The sequence below is a fragment of the Marmota monax genome, unplaced genomic scaffold (assembly GCF_021218885.2).
Source record: "Marmota monax isolate L192 unplaced genomic scaffold, Marmota_monax_Labrador192_F-V1.1 WCK01_AAM20220418_F8-fsc00028, whole genome shotgun sequence".
NCBI classification, from domain to species: Eukaryota; Metazoa; Chordata; class Mammalia; order Rodentia; family Sciuridae; genus Marmota; species Marmota monax.
Genome location: NW_026694779.1, coordinates 10,827,713 through 10,840,619, shown reverse-complemented (window position 1 = coordinate 10,840,619; position 12,907 = coordinate 10,827,713). Strand labels below are relative to the sequence as shown.

The window sequence follows — 12,907 nt, the reverse complement described above, 5'->3', positions numbered from 1 at the left end:
GAATAAATGAAGAAGAAAAGCATTGTTGTACTTTGCAGTTATTCATTGAAATTACTATGGAAGGACTGGGGATGTGGGTCAGGGATAGAGAGTCTGCCTAACTTTCCTAAGGTCTTGTGCCACAGATGATCAGTACCACAAACAAAAGAAAGCAAAACGATGACGACATGATTTAATAAACTTAAATTTAAACATAATTTAATTATATTTAATATACTTCATTAATAAATTTAAATATAGTTAATATAATTTAAATATAATTTAAATTTCAATTAAAAGTAATTTCAATTCACTTCACTATTGAATATTTGGAGTCCTTTCCATGATTCCATGGGCCTCACACATTCCCAAACATACTTTTGTGATCTGTGGTCTTATTGATAGTATGACCTCAACATTAAATCCTGATGGAAACATTGTATCTGCGATGTGCAATTATCACCTTCTAATTTCTTTCCTGTAAGTCTATTTCTGTTGCTAATTGTTCATGCAATTCCTGGGTTTTATTACGAGAATGTCTTTCATACCTTTTACAGATAGCCCAGCTTTTCTGTATCTGGGTCTCGTGCTGCTTTTCAATGTTGCAGGAAAGATAGAATATTTTGCTATCTTTCATTAATAGGTAAACACCCAAAATCCAGATGAAGCATCTTTTTTAATATATTGCAAAAGAAGAACAGAATGAAAAAAAAAATCAATCCTTATCTTTCTTGATGAATGTTACCAACCCATCAATTAAAATCTTTCACCCAATCTTCCGTGTGCATTCTGCCTTATCTGAAAATGTCAGTAGCTTTTATTCAGTTTGGTCTTTGTGGGATGTTCCTTCTTACTCATTTTTTTTTTTACCTGTAAAGCAAATCCATTTGATGGCATGTAGATATCAGTGATATATTTGTTTTATCATGTAAAGTGTTTTATTGACCAATATTTAATGTTGTCATGCTATTGAAAAAATTCTTCATCATTCTTAAAATACTGGGGGTAAATGATGCATGTAACTATTTCTCACATTGACCTCTGCTAATTAAATCAAAGGGAGAATTGCATCTGGCCAGAAATCTGCTGTATACTAGAATACCTTTGTTATCTGTCAGTGATAATATAATTCAATTCTTAATGCAAACCAGGACCTACGAAACTGGACATTTCAGAAATTTAATAAGACATCAAATATCTTCTACTGGAAAATACTCTAGCACAATAACTATTTTAAAAGCTGATTACATCCCTGGAACATTATAAAACCCAGAGGTGGGCTTTTCAGTACACTGAGAAAATTTGAAATCCTTCAGTCATGATAAACCCAACATCAGAAGCTGGTTTCATAGCAATTGTGGTTGGCTCATATTCTCTGTGTTTCAAATTGGGTAATTAATTATATTAGCTACATTTCATGTTCTACACATATTAGAAACAATGATATGTTTGCGATGCAACAAATGCTGTTTTGTTATTGTTAATGGATATGACATGCATGCAGATCATCTGGCCTGGCTTTCCTTTGAAACCAGTCATTAAAAATTAGTTTGTCATCACTTATTTTGGTAGAATCCTGGCTACCACTAGGGCTCCTACAACTGAGTTTACAAGGTTGCTCACTAAATTTGTAAGCCACAAAAAAATAGAAGTCTAAAATTGGGTGAATGCTTTTATTTTTCCTTTTTTCCTCTCTCTCTCTCTCTTCTTATTAAAACATGTGATGATTTTGTTGTTGTTGTTGTTGTTGCTAAATGAGTCTCAGTGCCTTCCCTGATTACAATATCACTCTGATGTTTGTTTTAGAATATTTCTCAGTTTCAGAGAAAACTTAAGAGAGATTGATCATTCTGTGAAATATTGGAACTTCTTTGATAGATCTTTCTCCTTGGTGTACTCTGTTTTAGGAATATTTAACTCCATCTGATCCATGGATCCTTAACCTTTGTACTATGCTGGTTTTGGAGATATACAACAATAAGTATTGCCTATGGTACCTGGGATCATATAGACCATTCCTTCAACTTTCTAGCCCAAACAAATATTACCATAATTCCGAACCCAATTGTTTCCTTGCAAGAAATGCCAAATCAGAGCAGATTCGTAAATTCACAGATTAAGCAAATGGCTGTGAAAATCGTTCTGCTTTTTTTCCAAAGCCGAGTTCAGCTGTCAAAAGTGAGCTGGCTTTTCAAAATGCATAGTAATTACATTTCTTGTTCGTCCATTAGCTGGGTATTATGATACCACACAGTCATTTGATTTTTAATGTGCACTAAAACAACAATGATAATTCACATTACAGAAAAATGATCATCGATGATCTGTCAAAATAAAAAACTTAAGCCATGTATTCTAATATTTAGATTTAGAAATGGACGATAAGAACAAGAATGAATAGGGAAAGGAATGAACTCATCATGTATATTCATAATTTTAGTGCTATTTGAAATCGAAAGTAAGGAGTTATGATTTATTGCTATTTAATGGCCTTTCTTCCACTAATAACATGTGGTTTTTTTTTAATAGAGTGTTTCTATTGGAGGACGGTAGCCTTAAGATATATAATGTTACCAGGTCAGATGCTGGATCATATACCTGTGTGGCCACAAATCAATTTGGCATTGCAAAGAGTACTGGCAGCCTTGTAGTCAAAGGTAATTTATTAATTTTACTTACATTCAAAGTATGTTGGAGATACATGTGCATGTCGTGACCCGATTACCTGTGTCAAACTTGTACCATGTGTAAAAATTCTACACCACAATTTATTTAAGGGTTCTGTTCCCATGCACTGTTTGCCAATGGGATACCATGGTAGATTGAATACTTTGGCAATTGAAAATGTTGTCGGTGCTACACTTTGGCATAGTTAAAACCTATATTTGAATTCTTGCTGACACCTTAGTGTATGGGGCGGTGGATATTTTCATAGAAGTCACTGATGGATCATTTTCCTTGGTTAAATGTCAATCAGAAGTTCTCATTGTGCATGAAAATTTTGCATGTGTATAAGGGTTACCTAAGACATAACCAGATCATTTATTTATGGAACCTGAGGTATGTAACTAGTGGAATGCAGATTCTTCCATTGACCTGAATAAGCACTTATTTCCAAAGGGAAAGCATAAACTCATGGTGTCCTTAGGAGTCATTATTCACTTCCCTTCCAGCAAACAGATAAGCTCCGATCATTTGAAGGGGTGAAACTGCAGAGTGTATCTTTAAGACTTTTAAACATATCAATTCAAGTGCACCTAAGTATATCACCAAGGGACATCATTTGTCTTAGAAGTGTCTTCATCATTTTTTGCTGCTTTATAAAGCCAGTGTGTTTGCTGGAAACCATGTCACTTCTATCATTTCTTGCCTCCCGGATGATGAAAACGACTGTCTTCATAAAACAGTTTGAGCAGCTAATTAAGCCCCCATGATTACATTCAGCCATTGGTGCTTTCTCATCTTTTCTATTAAAAATAAATATATTCCATAGAAAGAAACTAGCGGCTCGCCTTCAACCATCATTTAAAATGGCTTATGAAAAATAGATACCCATCTTTATCTGTGGAAGATCCTTCCGCCAACTTGTCCCAAATATATTCTATTATGTCAACAATTGTCTGGTTCACTCTGGGGAAATGTGACTGATGAGATTTGATGTGTCAAAACCCAACCAGGGAGGCACATTTTGGGGAAAAAAACACTTAAGACTCTGTGGTCATCGGGTTTTTTTTTTTTTTTTAAGAGATGGACTCAGTGTTTCAAGATATATGCTATGGGTGTATTGAATAACTGGATATTTCTTTAGCAATATTCTGACATTATTCATATACCAAAACATGTGACTTATTTGAAGAAATAATTCATTCAATAAGGGGGGAAAGGATAAGAATTATTCCATCATTAAAATTTAAAATATGTAGGTAGTGTGCACTTATTATAGCAGAAGTTTAAAACATGGAGGATTTTAAAAAAGGACATTGTAGTTATATAATTAAATCTCCCAGGTAGAGAGAAAGCTGAAGTCATTAAAATATGAAATAAGAAAGAATAAAGATATCCATAATACAGATGTATTTCTTAAAAGAAATTTTGTAGACTACTGGTGATTTATGCTTGTGTATGGTCCAGAAAACCATAGCTGGACTAATAATTTTGCTACTAAAATAAAATAATAGGCATCATGTCACTCCAAAGGCTAAGAAGAAAACCAAAAACATTTTTTTGTGTATGGAAGTGAACTGAATGAACACCACTCCTTCCCCAAATGTTTCTTGAACCTTCAGCATCATGATGCTCATTGTCTATGAATAATTGTTGAACGAGAAATAAAAGGAAGAGACATAAAAATTGAGTAACTTAGATGCAACTAGGCTGTGCTTTGTTCTGATGATAACAACTGTGTTTTTCACATGTGTACATTTTCCATGTTTTCTGCAAGATTATGGTTCCGATGTTGTAAGTAAGGGTCATTGTTTGGGTAGGATTCCTGTTGATGCAGGAATATGCATAGGTGAAATGATTGGATTGGGAGAGCTGCGACCTCATCCGCCCATCTCCTTTGAATGGCTGGGTGATTGGTGTAAGTGGGTGGGGTGTGGCTAGAGGAGGTGGGTCACTGGGGTAGGGTGCATCCTCCTGTGGCCCCTGCCTTCCCCTTCCTCTCTCTGCTGCTCTCTTGCAATGCACTGAGCCGGTTCTCCTCCACCATGATGCTCTGTCTCATCGCAGGCTCAGAGGAAGGGAACTGGCCGACCAGAGACTGAACCTCTGAGACCATGAGCCAAAGTAAACTCTTCTTCCTCTAAGTTGTTCTGGTCAGGTATTTTGATCACAGCAACGAAAAGCTGATTAATAATACATTTGCCTGTTTTTGAGATATCCTATAAAGAACACCACAGTCCCCATATATGGTCCTCTCTCTGCAGGAGGAAAATAACTAAACAATATGACTTGGTTTAAAATAACCTGACTTAGCTTTCTGCTTAGTTCTGAGTTCCTTCTTGAGGGGCTCTTGAATCCCAAGATCCCACTCTGCGTTTCTGGCCACTTTATTTGGTCTCTTCTCTTCTGTAGCATTTTTAATATTCTTACCAACTCTTTTATTTATCAAGTTTTTGGTTTTCTGGTTTTTGTTCCCTTTCAGAACAGAAGCACAAAGAGGGTGGAGATTTTTTTTTGCCGGCTTTTAATCAACAATAAACTACAATTCCTAGAACACCAGAACACCGTCAGGGGCCAAATGAGCCCCGTAGATATCGATTTATTGATCGAAAGGTCACCATCTTACACTGCTCGGTTCAAAGGCATAATTTCAATGCTGACATCTTTGTCTAAAATTTGACAGTTTTCAATTTTTCAGGACTTAAACTTCTTGAAACATTTTGCAAAAAAAAAAGAAAGGGGGAAAAAAAGAGGTCATCTCAGAAAAATTGTGAGTTTTAAATGGTTTTGATTTTCCAATTTTAAGGTTTGTAATTGTACATTTCTAATACACCTTGAGTTCCCAGCTCTGCCGGAAATTTGAAGTTACCTTAAAACCCTAAAGACTCAGCGCAGAGAACGCACTGATGTTCTACCAGTAACACAGTGTCAGAGGGGGATGTGCATATACAAAGAAGAGGCCCATTTCATACAATGTCAGTACGTATGATTATCAAGGTTATTTTCACTCGTTATATCTAATCGCAGATATGTGGTTATAGTTTAACCTTCATGAGATATCCACATGTCATTTTAAGGAATTTGGGGGTTCTGTTTCTTTGTCGTTGACAAAGAAACCCTACACAATATAAACATGTATACTTAATCATACAGATAGATAAATAAATATAATAACTTCATGAGCACAAAATGTATAGACAATATGAATAAAAACATGTTTAGAGCTAGACGTGATTGTGCAGGCCTGTAATCCCAGGGGCTCGGGAATCTGAGGCAGGAGAATGGTGAGTTCAAGGCCAGCCTCAGCAACTTAGCAAGGTCTAAGCAGCTCAGTAAGACCCTGTCTCTAAATATAATATAAAAAGAGCTGGGGATATGGCTCAGTGGTTAAATGCCCCTGGGTTCAATCCCTGCTACTAAAAACAAAAACAAACAAACAAAAACATGTTTAGAAACTTTGCTTTAATGTTGGTCTGTGAATATAACCTGTGTGAACATCATTATGCACAATCTCTTAATTAGACTGCTGTCTCTCGTGCCCTTTCATGCAGGAACGTGACACATATCAGTGCCAAAGAATTATTGCTTTCTAACCTACAAATCTGAAGCTTTTGTCTTGGAAGGAATTAAAATGTTGTGCATGGATTTAACCATTTTTTAAAACTATGAAGTGTATAACCAACTGATTTTTAAGGTGGCTTACTATTTGTGTGTGTGTGTGTGTGTGTGTGTGTGTTGGTGTGTTTTCTCATCTAAGATGCTCATCAGATTATCATTACAGAGTCAAATATAATTTGTTTTCTGGATCCACCATTGGCATAGAGTGACCTTAAAGAGAACAGGGTGTTAAGGAGCAAATGAGAAATTTCAGTACAGCTGATAAAAGGATCCTCTTCTCTTTGGGATTTACTTATCAGCCTCAGTCATGCAAGAAATGCTGTTGTTAGATAACATGTAAAAAGATAATGGTTACAAGAGAAAGATATTTTCCGGCTTAGTTTTTAGCTGATATGGCTTATCTGTGTTAAGAGGATTCTGAAGCGGGTCCCCGCCCTGTATGTCAGAAAATTTCTATTTCACTAATGCAGCGGGAAGAGGCAATTTTCCTTTCAAACATCTTGAGCACAATTAGTCGCTGCCTTGCCAGCTCCTTGCAAGATGCCCAGTGTAATTTGAGGACATGTCCCACAGGCACAGTCATGGACTCCGTGGAAAGAGAGTTTCAGGGGCTTTTCTTTTGGAAGACTTAGATCCCCATGACATTGTACCCGTGCACTTGGAGGTATATGAAAATCACATCAAAGGGGGAATTATTCGATCTGGCATTTGGAAAATTATTAAAAAGCAGAGTAGCAGCAGGCTATAAAAATGATCTTGTTTGCAGGCAACATTTGTTTTGGTTTCCCCACTGGAGAAGTTTTGGATGTTCAATTATAGGCCTCATTGCTTCAGTATTATTTTCAACTGAAATGTCGGAACTCGGAAAAGCATATCTAATGTGCAAATTAAGTTTATTGCCGCTCATTTAGTTGTTTATTCTTTGTGATAGAAGTCTTTATTATAGAAGCATACAGAAGGGCCTATCCATTTCCCCCCAGCGCTAAAGAGAGGGCTCCCTGATATGGGTCTCTGCATTTGCTAAGAAATAAACCAGAGACAGGTAGATAATTTGGGACTCTGACTTCACACGCCTACAGGTGTCCAGTACAATTTCAGACAAACAAGACCTACTGGAATACATTTGTGATATTGTCGTTCTAGAAAACACCAGAATGGTCTGTCATAGCCGCTAATATCTCCCAGAAAGTGTTTAACTCCAACTCCATGATGTCCTACAAAGAACAATTTTTAAAGCATTTTAATTAAAAAAAAGATTTTGATTTAAAAGTTATCGATGGTGCAAATTTTTTTCAAGGTGAGAAATCGCATACGGAGTTATTATTCCAGGCAGAGTGAAATTTTCTTTCCCACTCCAATAATGAAAAGAGTGCTAAGTGAATGTTGGAGACAAGAATACCAAATTCTAAATAGAAATGTGGGAACAAGCTACTGAAGAGGCAATCACTGAAGCAAGCCCGCTAATATGAGTCTTATTTCCATCTGCATACAGTTGAGCTCACAGTGTCTTTGTAAAAAAAAAAAAAAAAAAAAAAATGGAGACTGGATCATTTGGATCAAATTTCCAAGTATCATCACCAACTTTTTAAAAATTGTTCTTTAATGTTTATTATATAGCATGTAGTAAACAGGAGGGGTATGAATGGATTTTAGGTTTGTACTTCTTTGCTACTGTTCAAGATTTTTTTTTAGGGCTGGGGATATGGCTCAAGTAGTAGTTGCGCTCGCCTGCCATGCTTGAGGCGCTGGGTTCCATCCTCAGCACCACATAAAAATAAAATAAAGATATTGTGTCCACCCAAAGCTAAAAAATAAATATTAAAAAAAAATATTTTTAAATATATAAATTAAGCTTATTGTTGGTTAGAGTTTACTGTGTTTTTTTAAATTTTTCATAAAAATAGAGGGCATCTAGGTCATGGTTGATGCCCAACGAAAGAGATTAGATGCCTGACAGATCACATTGTAAATGTGTAAATGCACAAGCTTTGGGATTATAACACCTGGCCCTTTAATAAACTAGGGTGGATTATGAAGGGTTTTACTTGTTTATTGGTATTGGGGAGTGAATCCAGGGGCGCTTAACCACTGAGCCACACCAGCAGCCCCATTTTGTATTTTATTTAGAGACAGGGTCTCACTGAGTTGCTGAAGTTGGTCTTGAATTTGCAATTCTCCTGCCCCAGCCTCCTGAGCCACTGGGATTTCAGGTGTGTGCCACCGCACCTGGCTCGGTTCTAAAGATTTTGTTCCTGTGTATGTGTTTGCTTAGTCTGAATAGCGTGTGTCATCAAGATACTAATGACCCTCGCAGGCCCACTGTATTTTCTGTCTGTGGCTCCTGAGGACTTGGATAAGCCGTTAGCAAATGTTTTCAAGTAGAAAAGAGGCGTGGTGTCCAAGCAGGTGGAGTGAAGAAACAATTATATGAACTGAAATCGACTTCTCCTCTTTGGAGAGGAGGAGTCACATTTAAAAGTTCATAACAAAGCACCCTCCTTTGCACCATGTCTTGCATTAGAAGATGTTCTCATTAGGAATTCCTGACTCCTAATTCCACTTCCTATAAAACTACTATGATTTGTGACAGCCCAGCATAAAGTCATGGTTGGAAAGTAGTCAAGTGAACATTATCTCTTTATAAAAATATAAATAAGATGCCATAAATATGTACTCATTGCCTATTAAGGACTAACAGCTTTGAAACTGAGTAATTGGTGGATCTAATTCAATCAGCGGAAGCCGCAGGGCAGGCTCTTTCTCAATAGATGGCAGGCCCTGTTTTGATTATTTGTTCATAAAGAGGATCTGTGTTTATATTTTGCATTATTACTTTGCAGGAAAATATTTAGGGTAACCTTCCTGCCTAGACAGCATCCTGACGTCATATTCAGACTCAAATTTGGAACAGTGGCTTTCTTAGATGAGTTCTTCATTTGTTTCTTTTTACTCTGGGGTTGATGGTAGTCTTTTAATATTTACTTTAATTTGAATATCAAAGTGGAAGATAAATGGGTTAGGGTGGCTGCAGGTAAACTGGAATATATTGCCCATGATTACTTTGTGCATTGAAATTAAATTTCCTCTTGCCTCTGGTGGACTGGAATAACAATTGCCGCATGCAGATTTTAATCTCTATAAACACATGTCTCAGCAGATCATCCCACGCGTGGCCAAGAGCATCTTAAACATTCTAGTCGTATGCATTTGAGGTCCATTTCCACTTTGCCATGAGCAGAGAAAGACAGACTCTATCACATCGATTTCCTTATTTGTTTGTTTATCTCTGTCCACATTTTATTGTGGATATTAGCTTTGAATTTCCTGGGTTGGCTTTTCTCCTGTTCGGTTTGTTTGCTTAGTGTTCTGTGGACTTAAACATTCCCCAAGTCTGTCTCTGTTATCTCCCTACAGTATCAAACTGCTCTTGGCTGTTAAAGCCCTGTTACATAAAAACAAACAACACACATAAACAAAAAAAACATGCTTTTCTCTTTTTAAAAAATATTCCCTTAGTTTGATAGTTTAAATCATCCAATGGGTTTTGTAAAAATAATTCAAGAGAAAAGCTTTCATGTTTGAAAAAGTCTTGATTCTGTGTTTACTACATCTGATGGATGGATTAGCAGGAAATAGAATTCCAGATCAGAAATCATTACTCCTCGGCTGGGGCTGTAGCTCAGTGGTAGAGTGCTTGCCTAGCACGTGTGAGGCCCTGGGTTCGATCTCAGCACCACATAGAAATAAAGAAAGATTTTGTGTCCATCTACAACATATATGTGTGTGTATGTATATATGTATAAATGTGTATATATGTATATATGTATATATGTATAAATAAATAAATAATTTAAGAAATTATTACTCCTTAGAAATTTAGAGATGTTGCTCTGCCCCAAAAGTTGAAACCATTTTGAGATCTGATCTGCTTTACATCACATCTGTCCTCTCTTTCTCTAGAAGCCAGTTTTCCCCCGTATTCCAGAAACTCAGGGTGGCGTGCCATGGTTTCAGTCTATTTCTGATAGTTACCTTGGGCATCTGATGGGTTTTGTCACCCTAGAATTTCTGATACTCTGGTCCTAGATTATCTTCTTGCATAATTTAATATTTTACCTCATTCCATTTCCTGAAAGCCTTGTTATGTAAGTGTTAGATTTTTCTGTAGTGTCACTCTGGTTAATATATATATATATATATATATATATATATATATATATATATATATATAAAATATTATTATTATTATATATATAATTATATATATATATATAATATATATATTATATATTTGAATGTGTACAATATACATGGATATGAATGTCCATATATATGTACACACACACATACACATACGTTTACATGTTTACACACACACACACACACACACACATATATATATATATATATATATATTGCTTTTTTCCTTCCTAGTATGCATTTCATAGCCCTGTGGGTCCCAAACTTCTAGGAGATTTACTCAACTTTATCTTCCAGAACACTTATTGAATTTCTTGCTCTTCTAGGTTTTAAAGTTGTTTCCAAGTGTCCTTTTACTTTACGACCGATCCTTCATGTAATATCTTGCTCTTTTTTTTTTCTCTCTCTCTCTCTCTCTGAAAATATTGCTTATGGAATTTTTTTTTCTGGTTTATTTTCCCTGAATGATTTCTATTTCCCCAGACTGCCTTCCTGCCTTTGTTTCATCCCCTGTTCTTTATTAAGAATCATACAGAGGTACCTTGTGAATTTTACTTGTTGACTCATAGTTAAGCAGAGGGCACTAAAAAAATCTTATGAAGGCTCTGATCAAGTTTCGGGTTTATGGATTTATTTCGTGTCATGCTAAAATGACTTGGCTGGGCTCTTTCCTCAGGAAACTCCTAAGGTAACTATGTTGAGATATTTTCTCTTAGGCTCATTGGTGACTTAGATAACAGTCTGCCATTTTCTGCTTGGAGAACAGTTTCCAATACTCTTGAAGCTGAATGGAGTTGCAAGGCCAGGGCCCCAATATTCCTGTATAAAGGTTTCCATTTCCCTACCTGCAGTATGATTTCCCCACCCTCCATTGTGTTTGATGGCTAACCATTCAGATATCCTGTTTCTTATCCTGTTTCGGTCAGCTTTCTGTTACTATAACAGAATGCCTGAGATCATTAACTTATAAAGACAAAATGCATGTTTTGGCTCACAGTTTTAGAGGTCCCAGTCCATGGATGGGTAGAGACCTCTCAGGACTGTGCTAGGGACACCAGGTGGCAATGGTGTGGAAGAGGTGGTGGAGGAAGCTTCTCACCTTGTAGCCAGAAAACAAAAGGGAGGAAGGGGAAGGGGCTGAGGTCCTGCCTCCCTTTCAAGGGAGTGTTCCCAGTAAGCTGCAGACCTCTCACCAGACCTCACCTCCTAAAGCTTCCACCACCTCACAGGGGTGCCACCCTGGAGAACAAGCGTCCAACACAGGAAGATCTGGGGAACAGGCACCCAACTCTATCAGATCCTTTCCTGAGTATAGCTTGCCCATCTCCTGATGAGATACAACCTTTTAGAGATCAAATAGCCCCCTGTTTCTAAATCCCATCAGAGCGATTGACACAGTAAAGAGTTCTCTTCTTACATAGGACCAAACCCATTGCAATCTCAGTTTTAAGTCATTCACATTCATTTAGTTCCTGAAATTTTGTCTTTTTTTTTTTCTCTCTGTCTGTTTTGGTGAATTGATGTCGAGGAAACCCTTCATTTTGTCACCATTTAGTGCATGTTTATGAGGAGCTGAAAGTGAACTCTGTAATCGATCATGTTCTTCAAAATACGGCACATGCTGCTTTTGATCGTGATATTATTTTCTCTCCTAATATCTAGAACGTCAAGTGTTAGCTCCTTCTTCAAATTTATGGAGAGGCCTAGAAAGAAAGCACCATGTGGGAGACGATAGACGTTGAGCTCCCTCTTTCACTTGCGTCCCGGATCGGAATCTCTCGCTCAGCAGTACCCACTCTGCTACTTCCTTCCCCAGGGCAGACGTTTCCTCACATCACACACACACAAAAAAAACAGTCAAGAGGCTTTCAAAAAGCAAAGTCTGATGAAGTCAGGCACACGGTGGTGCATTCCTCTCATCCCAGTGGCTCGGGAGGCTGAGGCTGGAGGATCGGAAGTTCAAAGGCAGCCTTGGCAAAATCAAGGTGTTAAGCAAATCTTTCCCTGTTGGCAATAGGGATAAGGATGTGGCTCAGTGGTCCAGTGCCCCTGAGTTCAATCCCTGATACCAAAAACAGAAGGCAAAGTCTGAATCACAAAATAAAGATGTACATATTTAAGATGGACCACACAATGTTCATATGCATATATACATATACATATACAGTGAAATGATTACTATAGCCAGAGAAATTAACATCTTCGTCTCCTTATGTAGTTTCCTCTTTTGTATGTGTCTGTGGAATGAATAAATTTCCAGTGTACGGCGCAGTGTTGTTAACTGCAGGCATCATATGGTCTCCTGTATCTCTGGACCTATTCATGTTATATAACTATCACTTGTGCGTTTTGACCCATACTTCCCAAACCCTCATCTCCTTACTCTTGGGAATCACCCAATTACTTTCTGTTTGTATGAACTTGATATTTTTTGTTTTGTTTTTTT

General features: G+C 37.1%; 1 protein-coding gene across 1 annotated transcript in view; it reads left to right on the top strand.

Moving 5' to 3' along the window:
- Positions 1–12,907, top strand: part of Cntn6 (contactin 6) — a 288,762-nt gene that overhangs the window by 240,986 nt on the left and 34,869 nt on the right. The window contains 1 exon segment of the mRNA XM_046425552.2: positions 2,509–2,636. Coding sequence (XP_046281508.2) covers positions 2,509–2,636 — 128 coding nt within the window.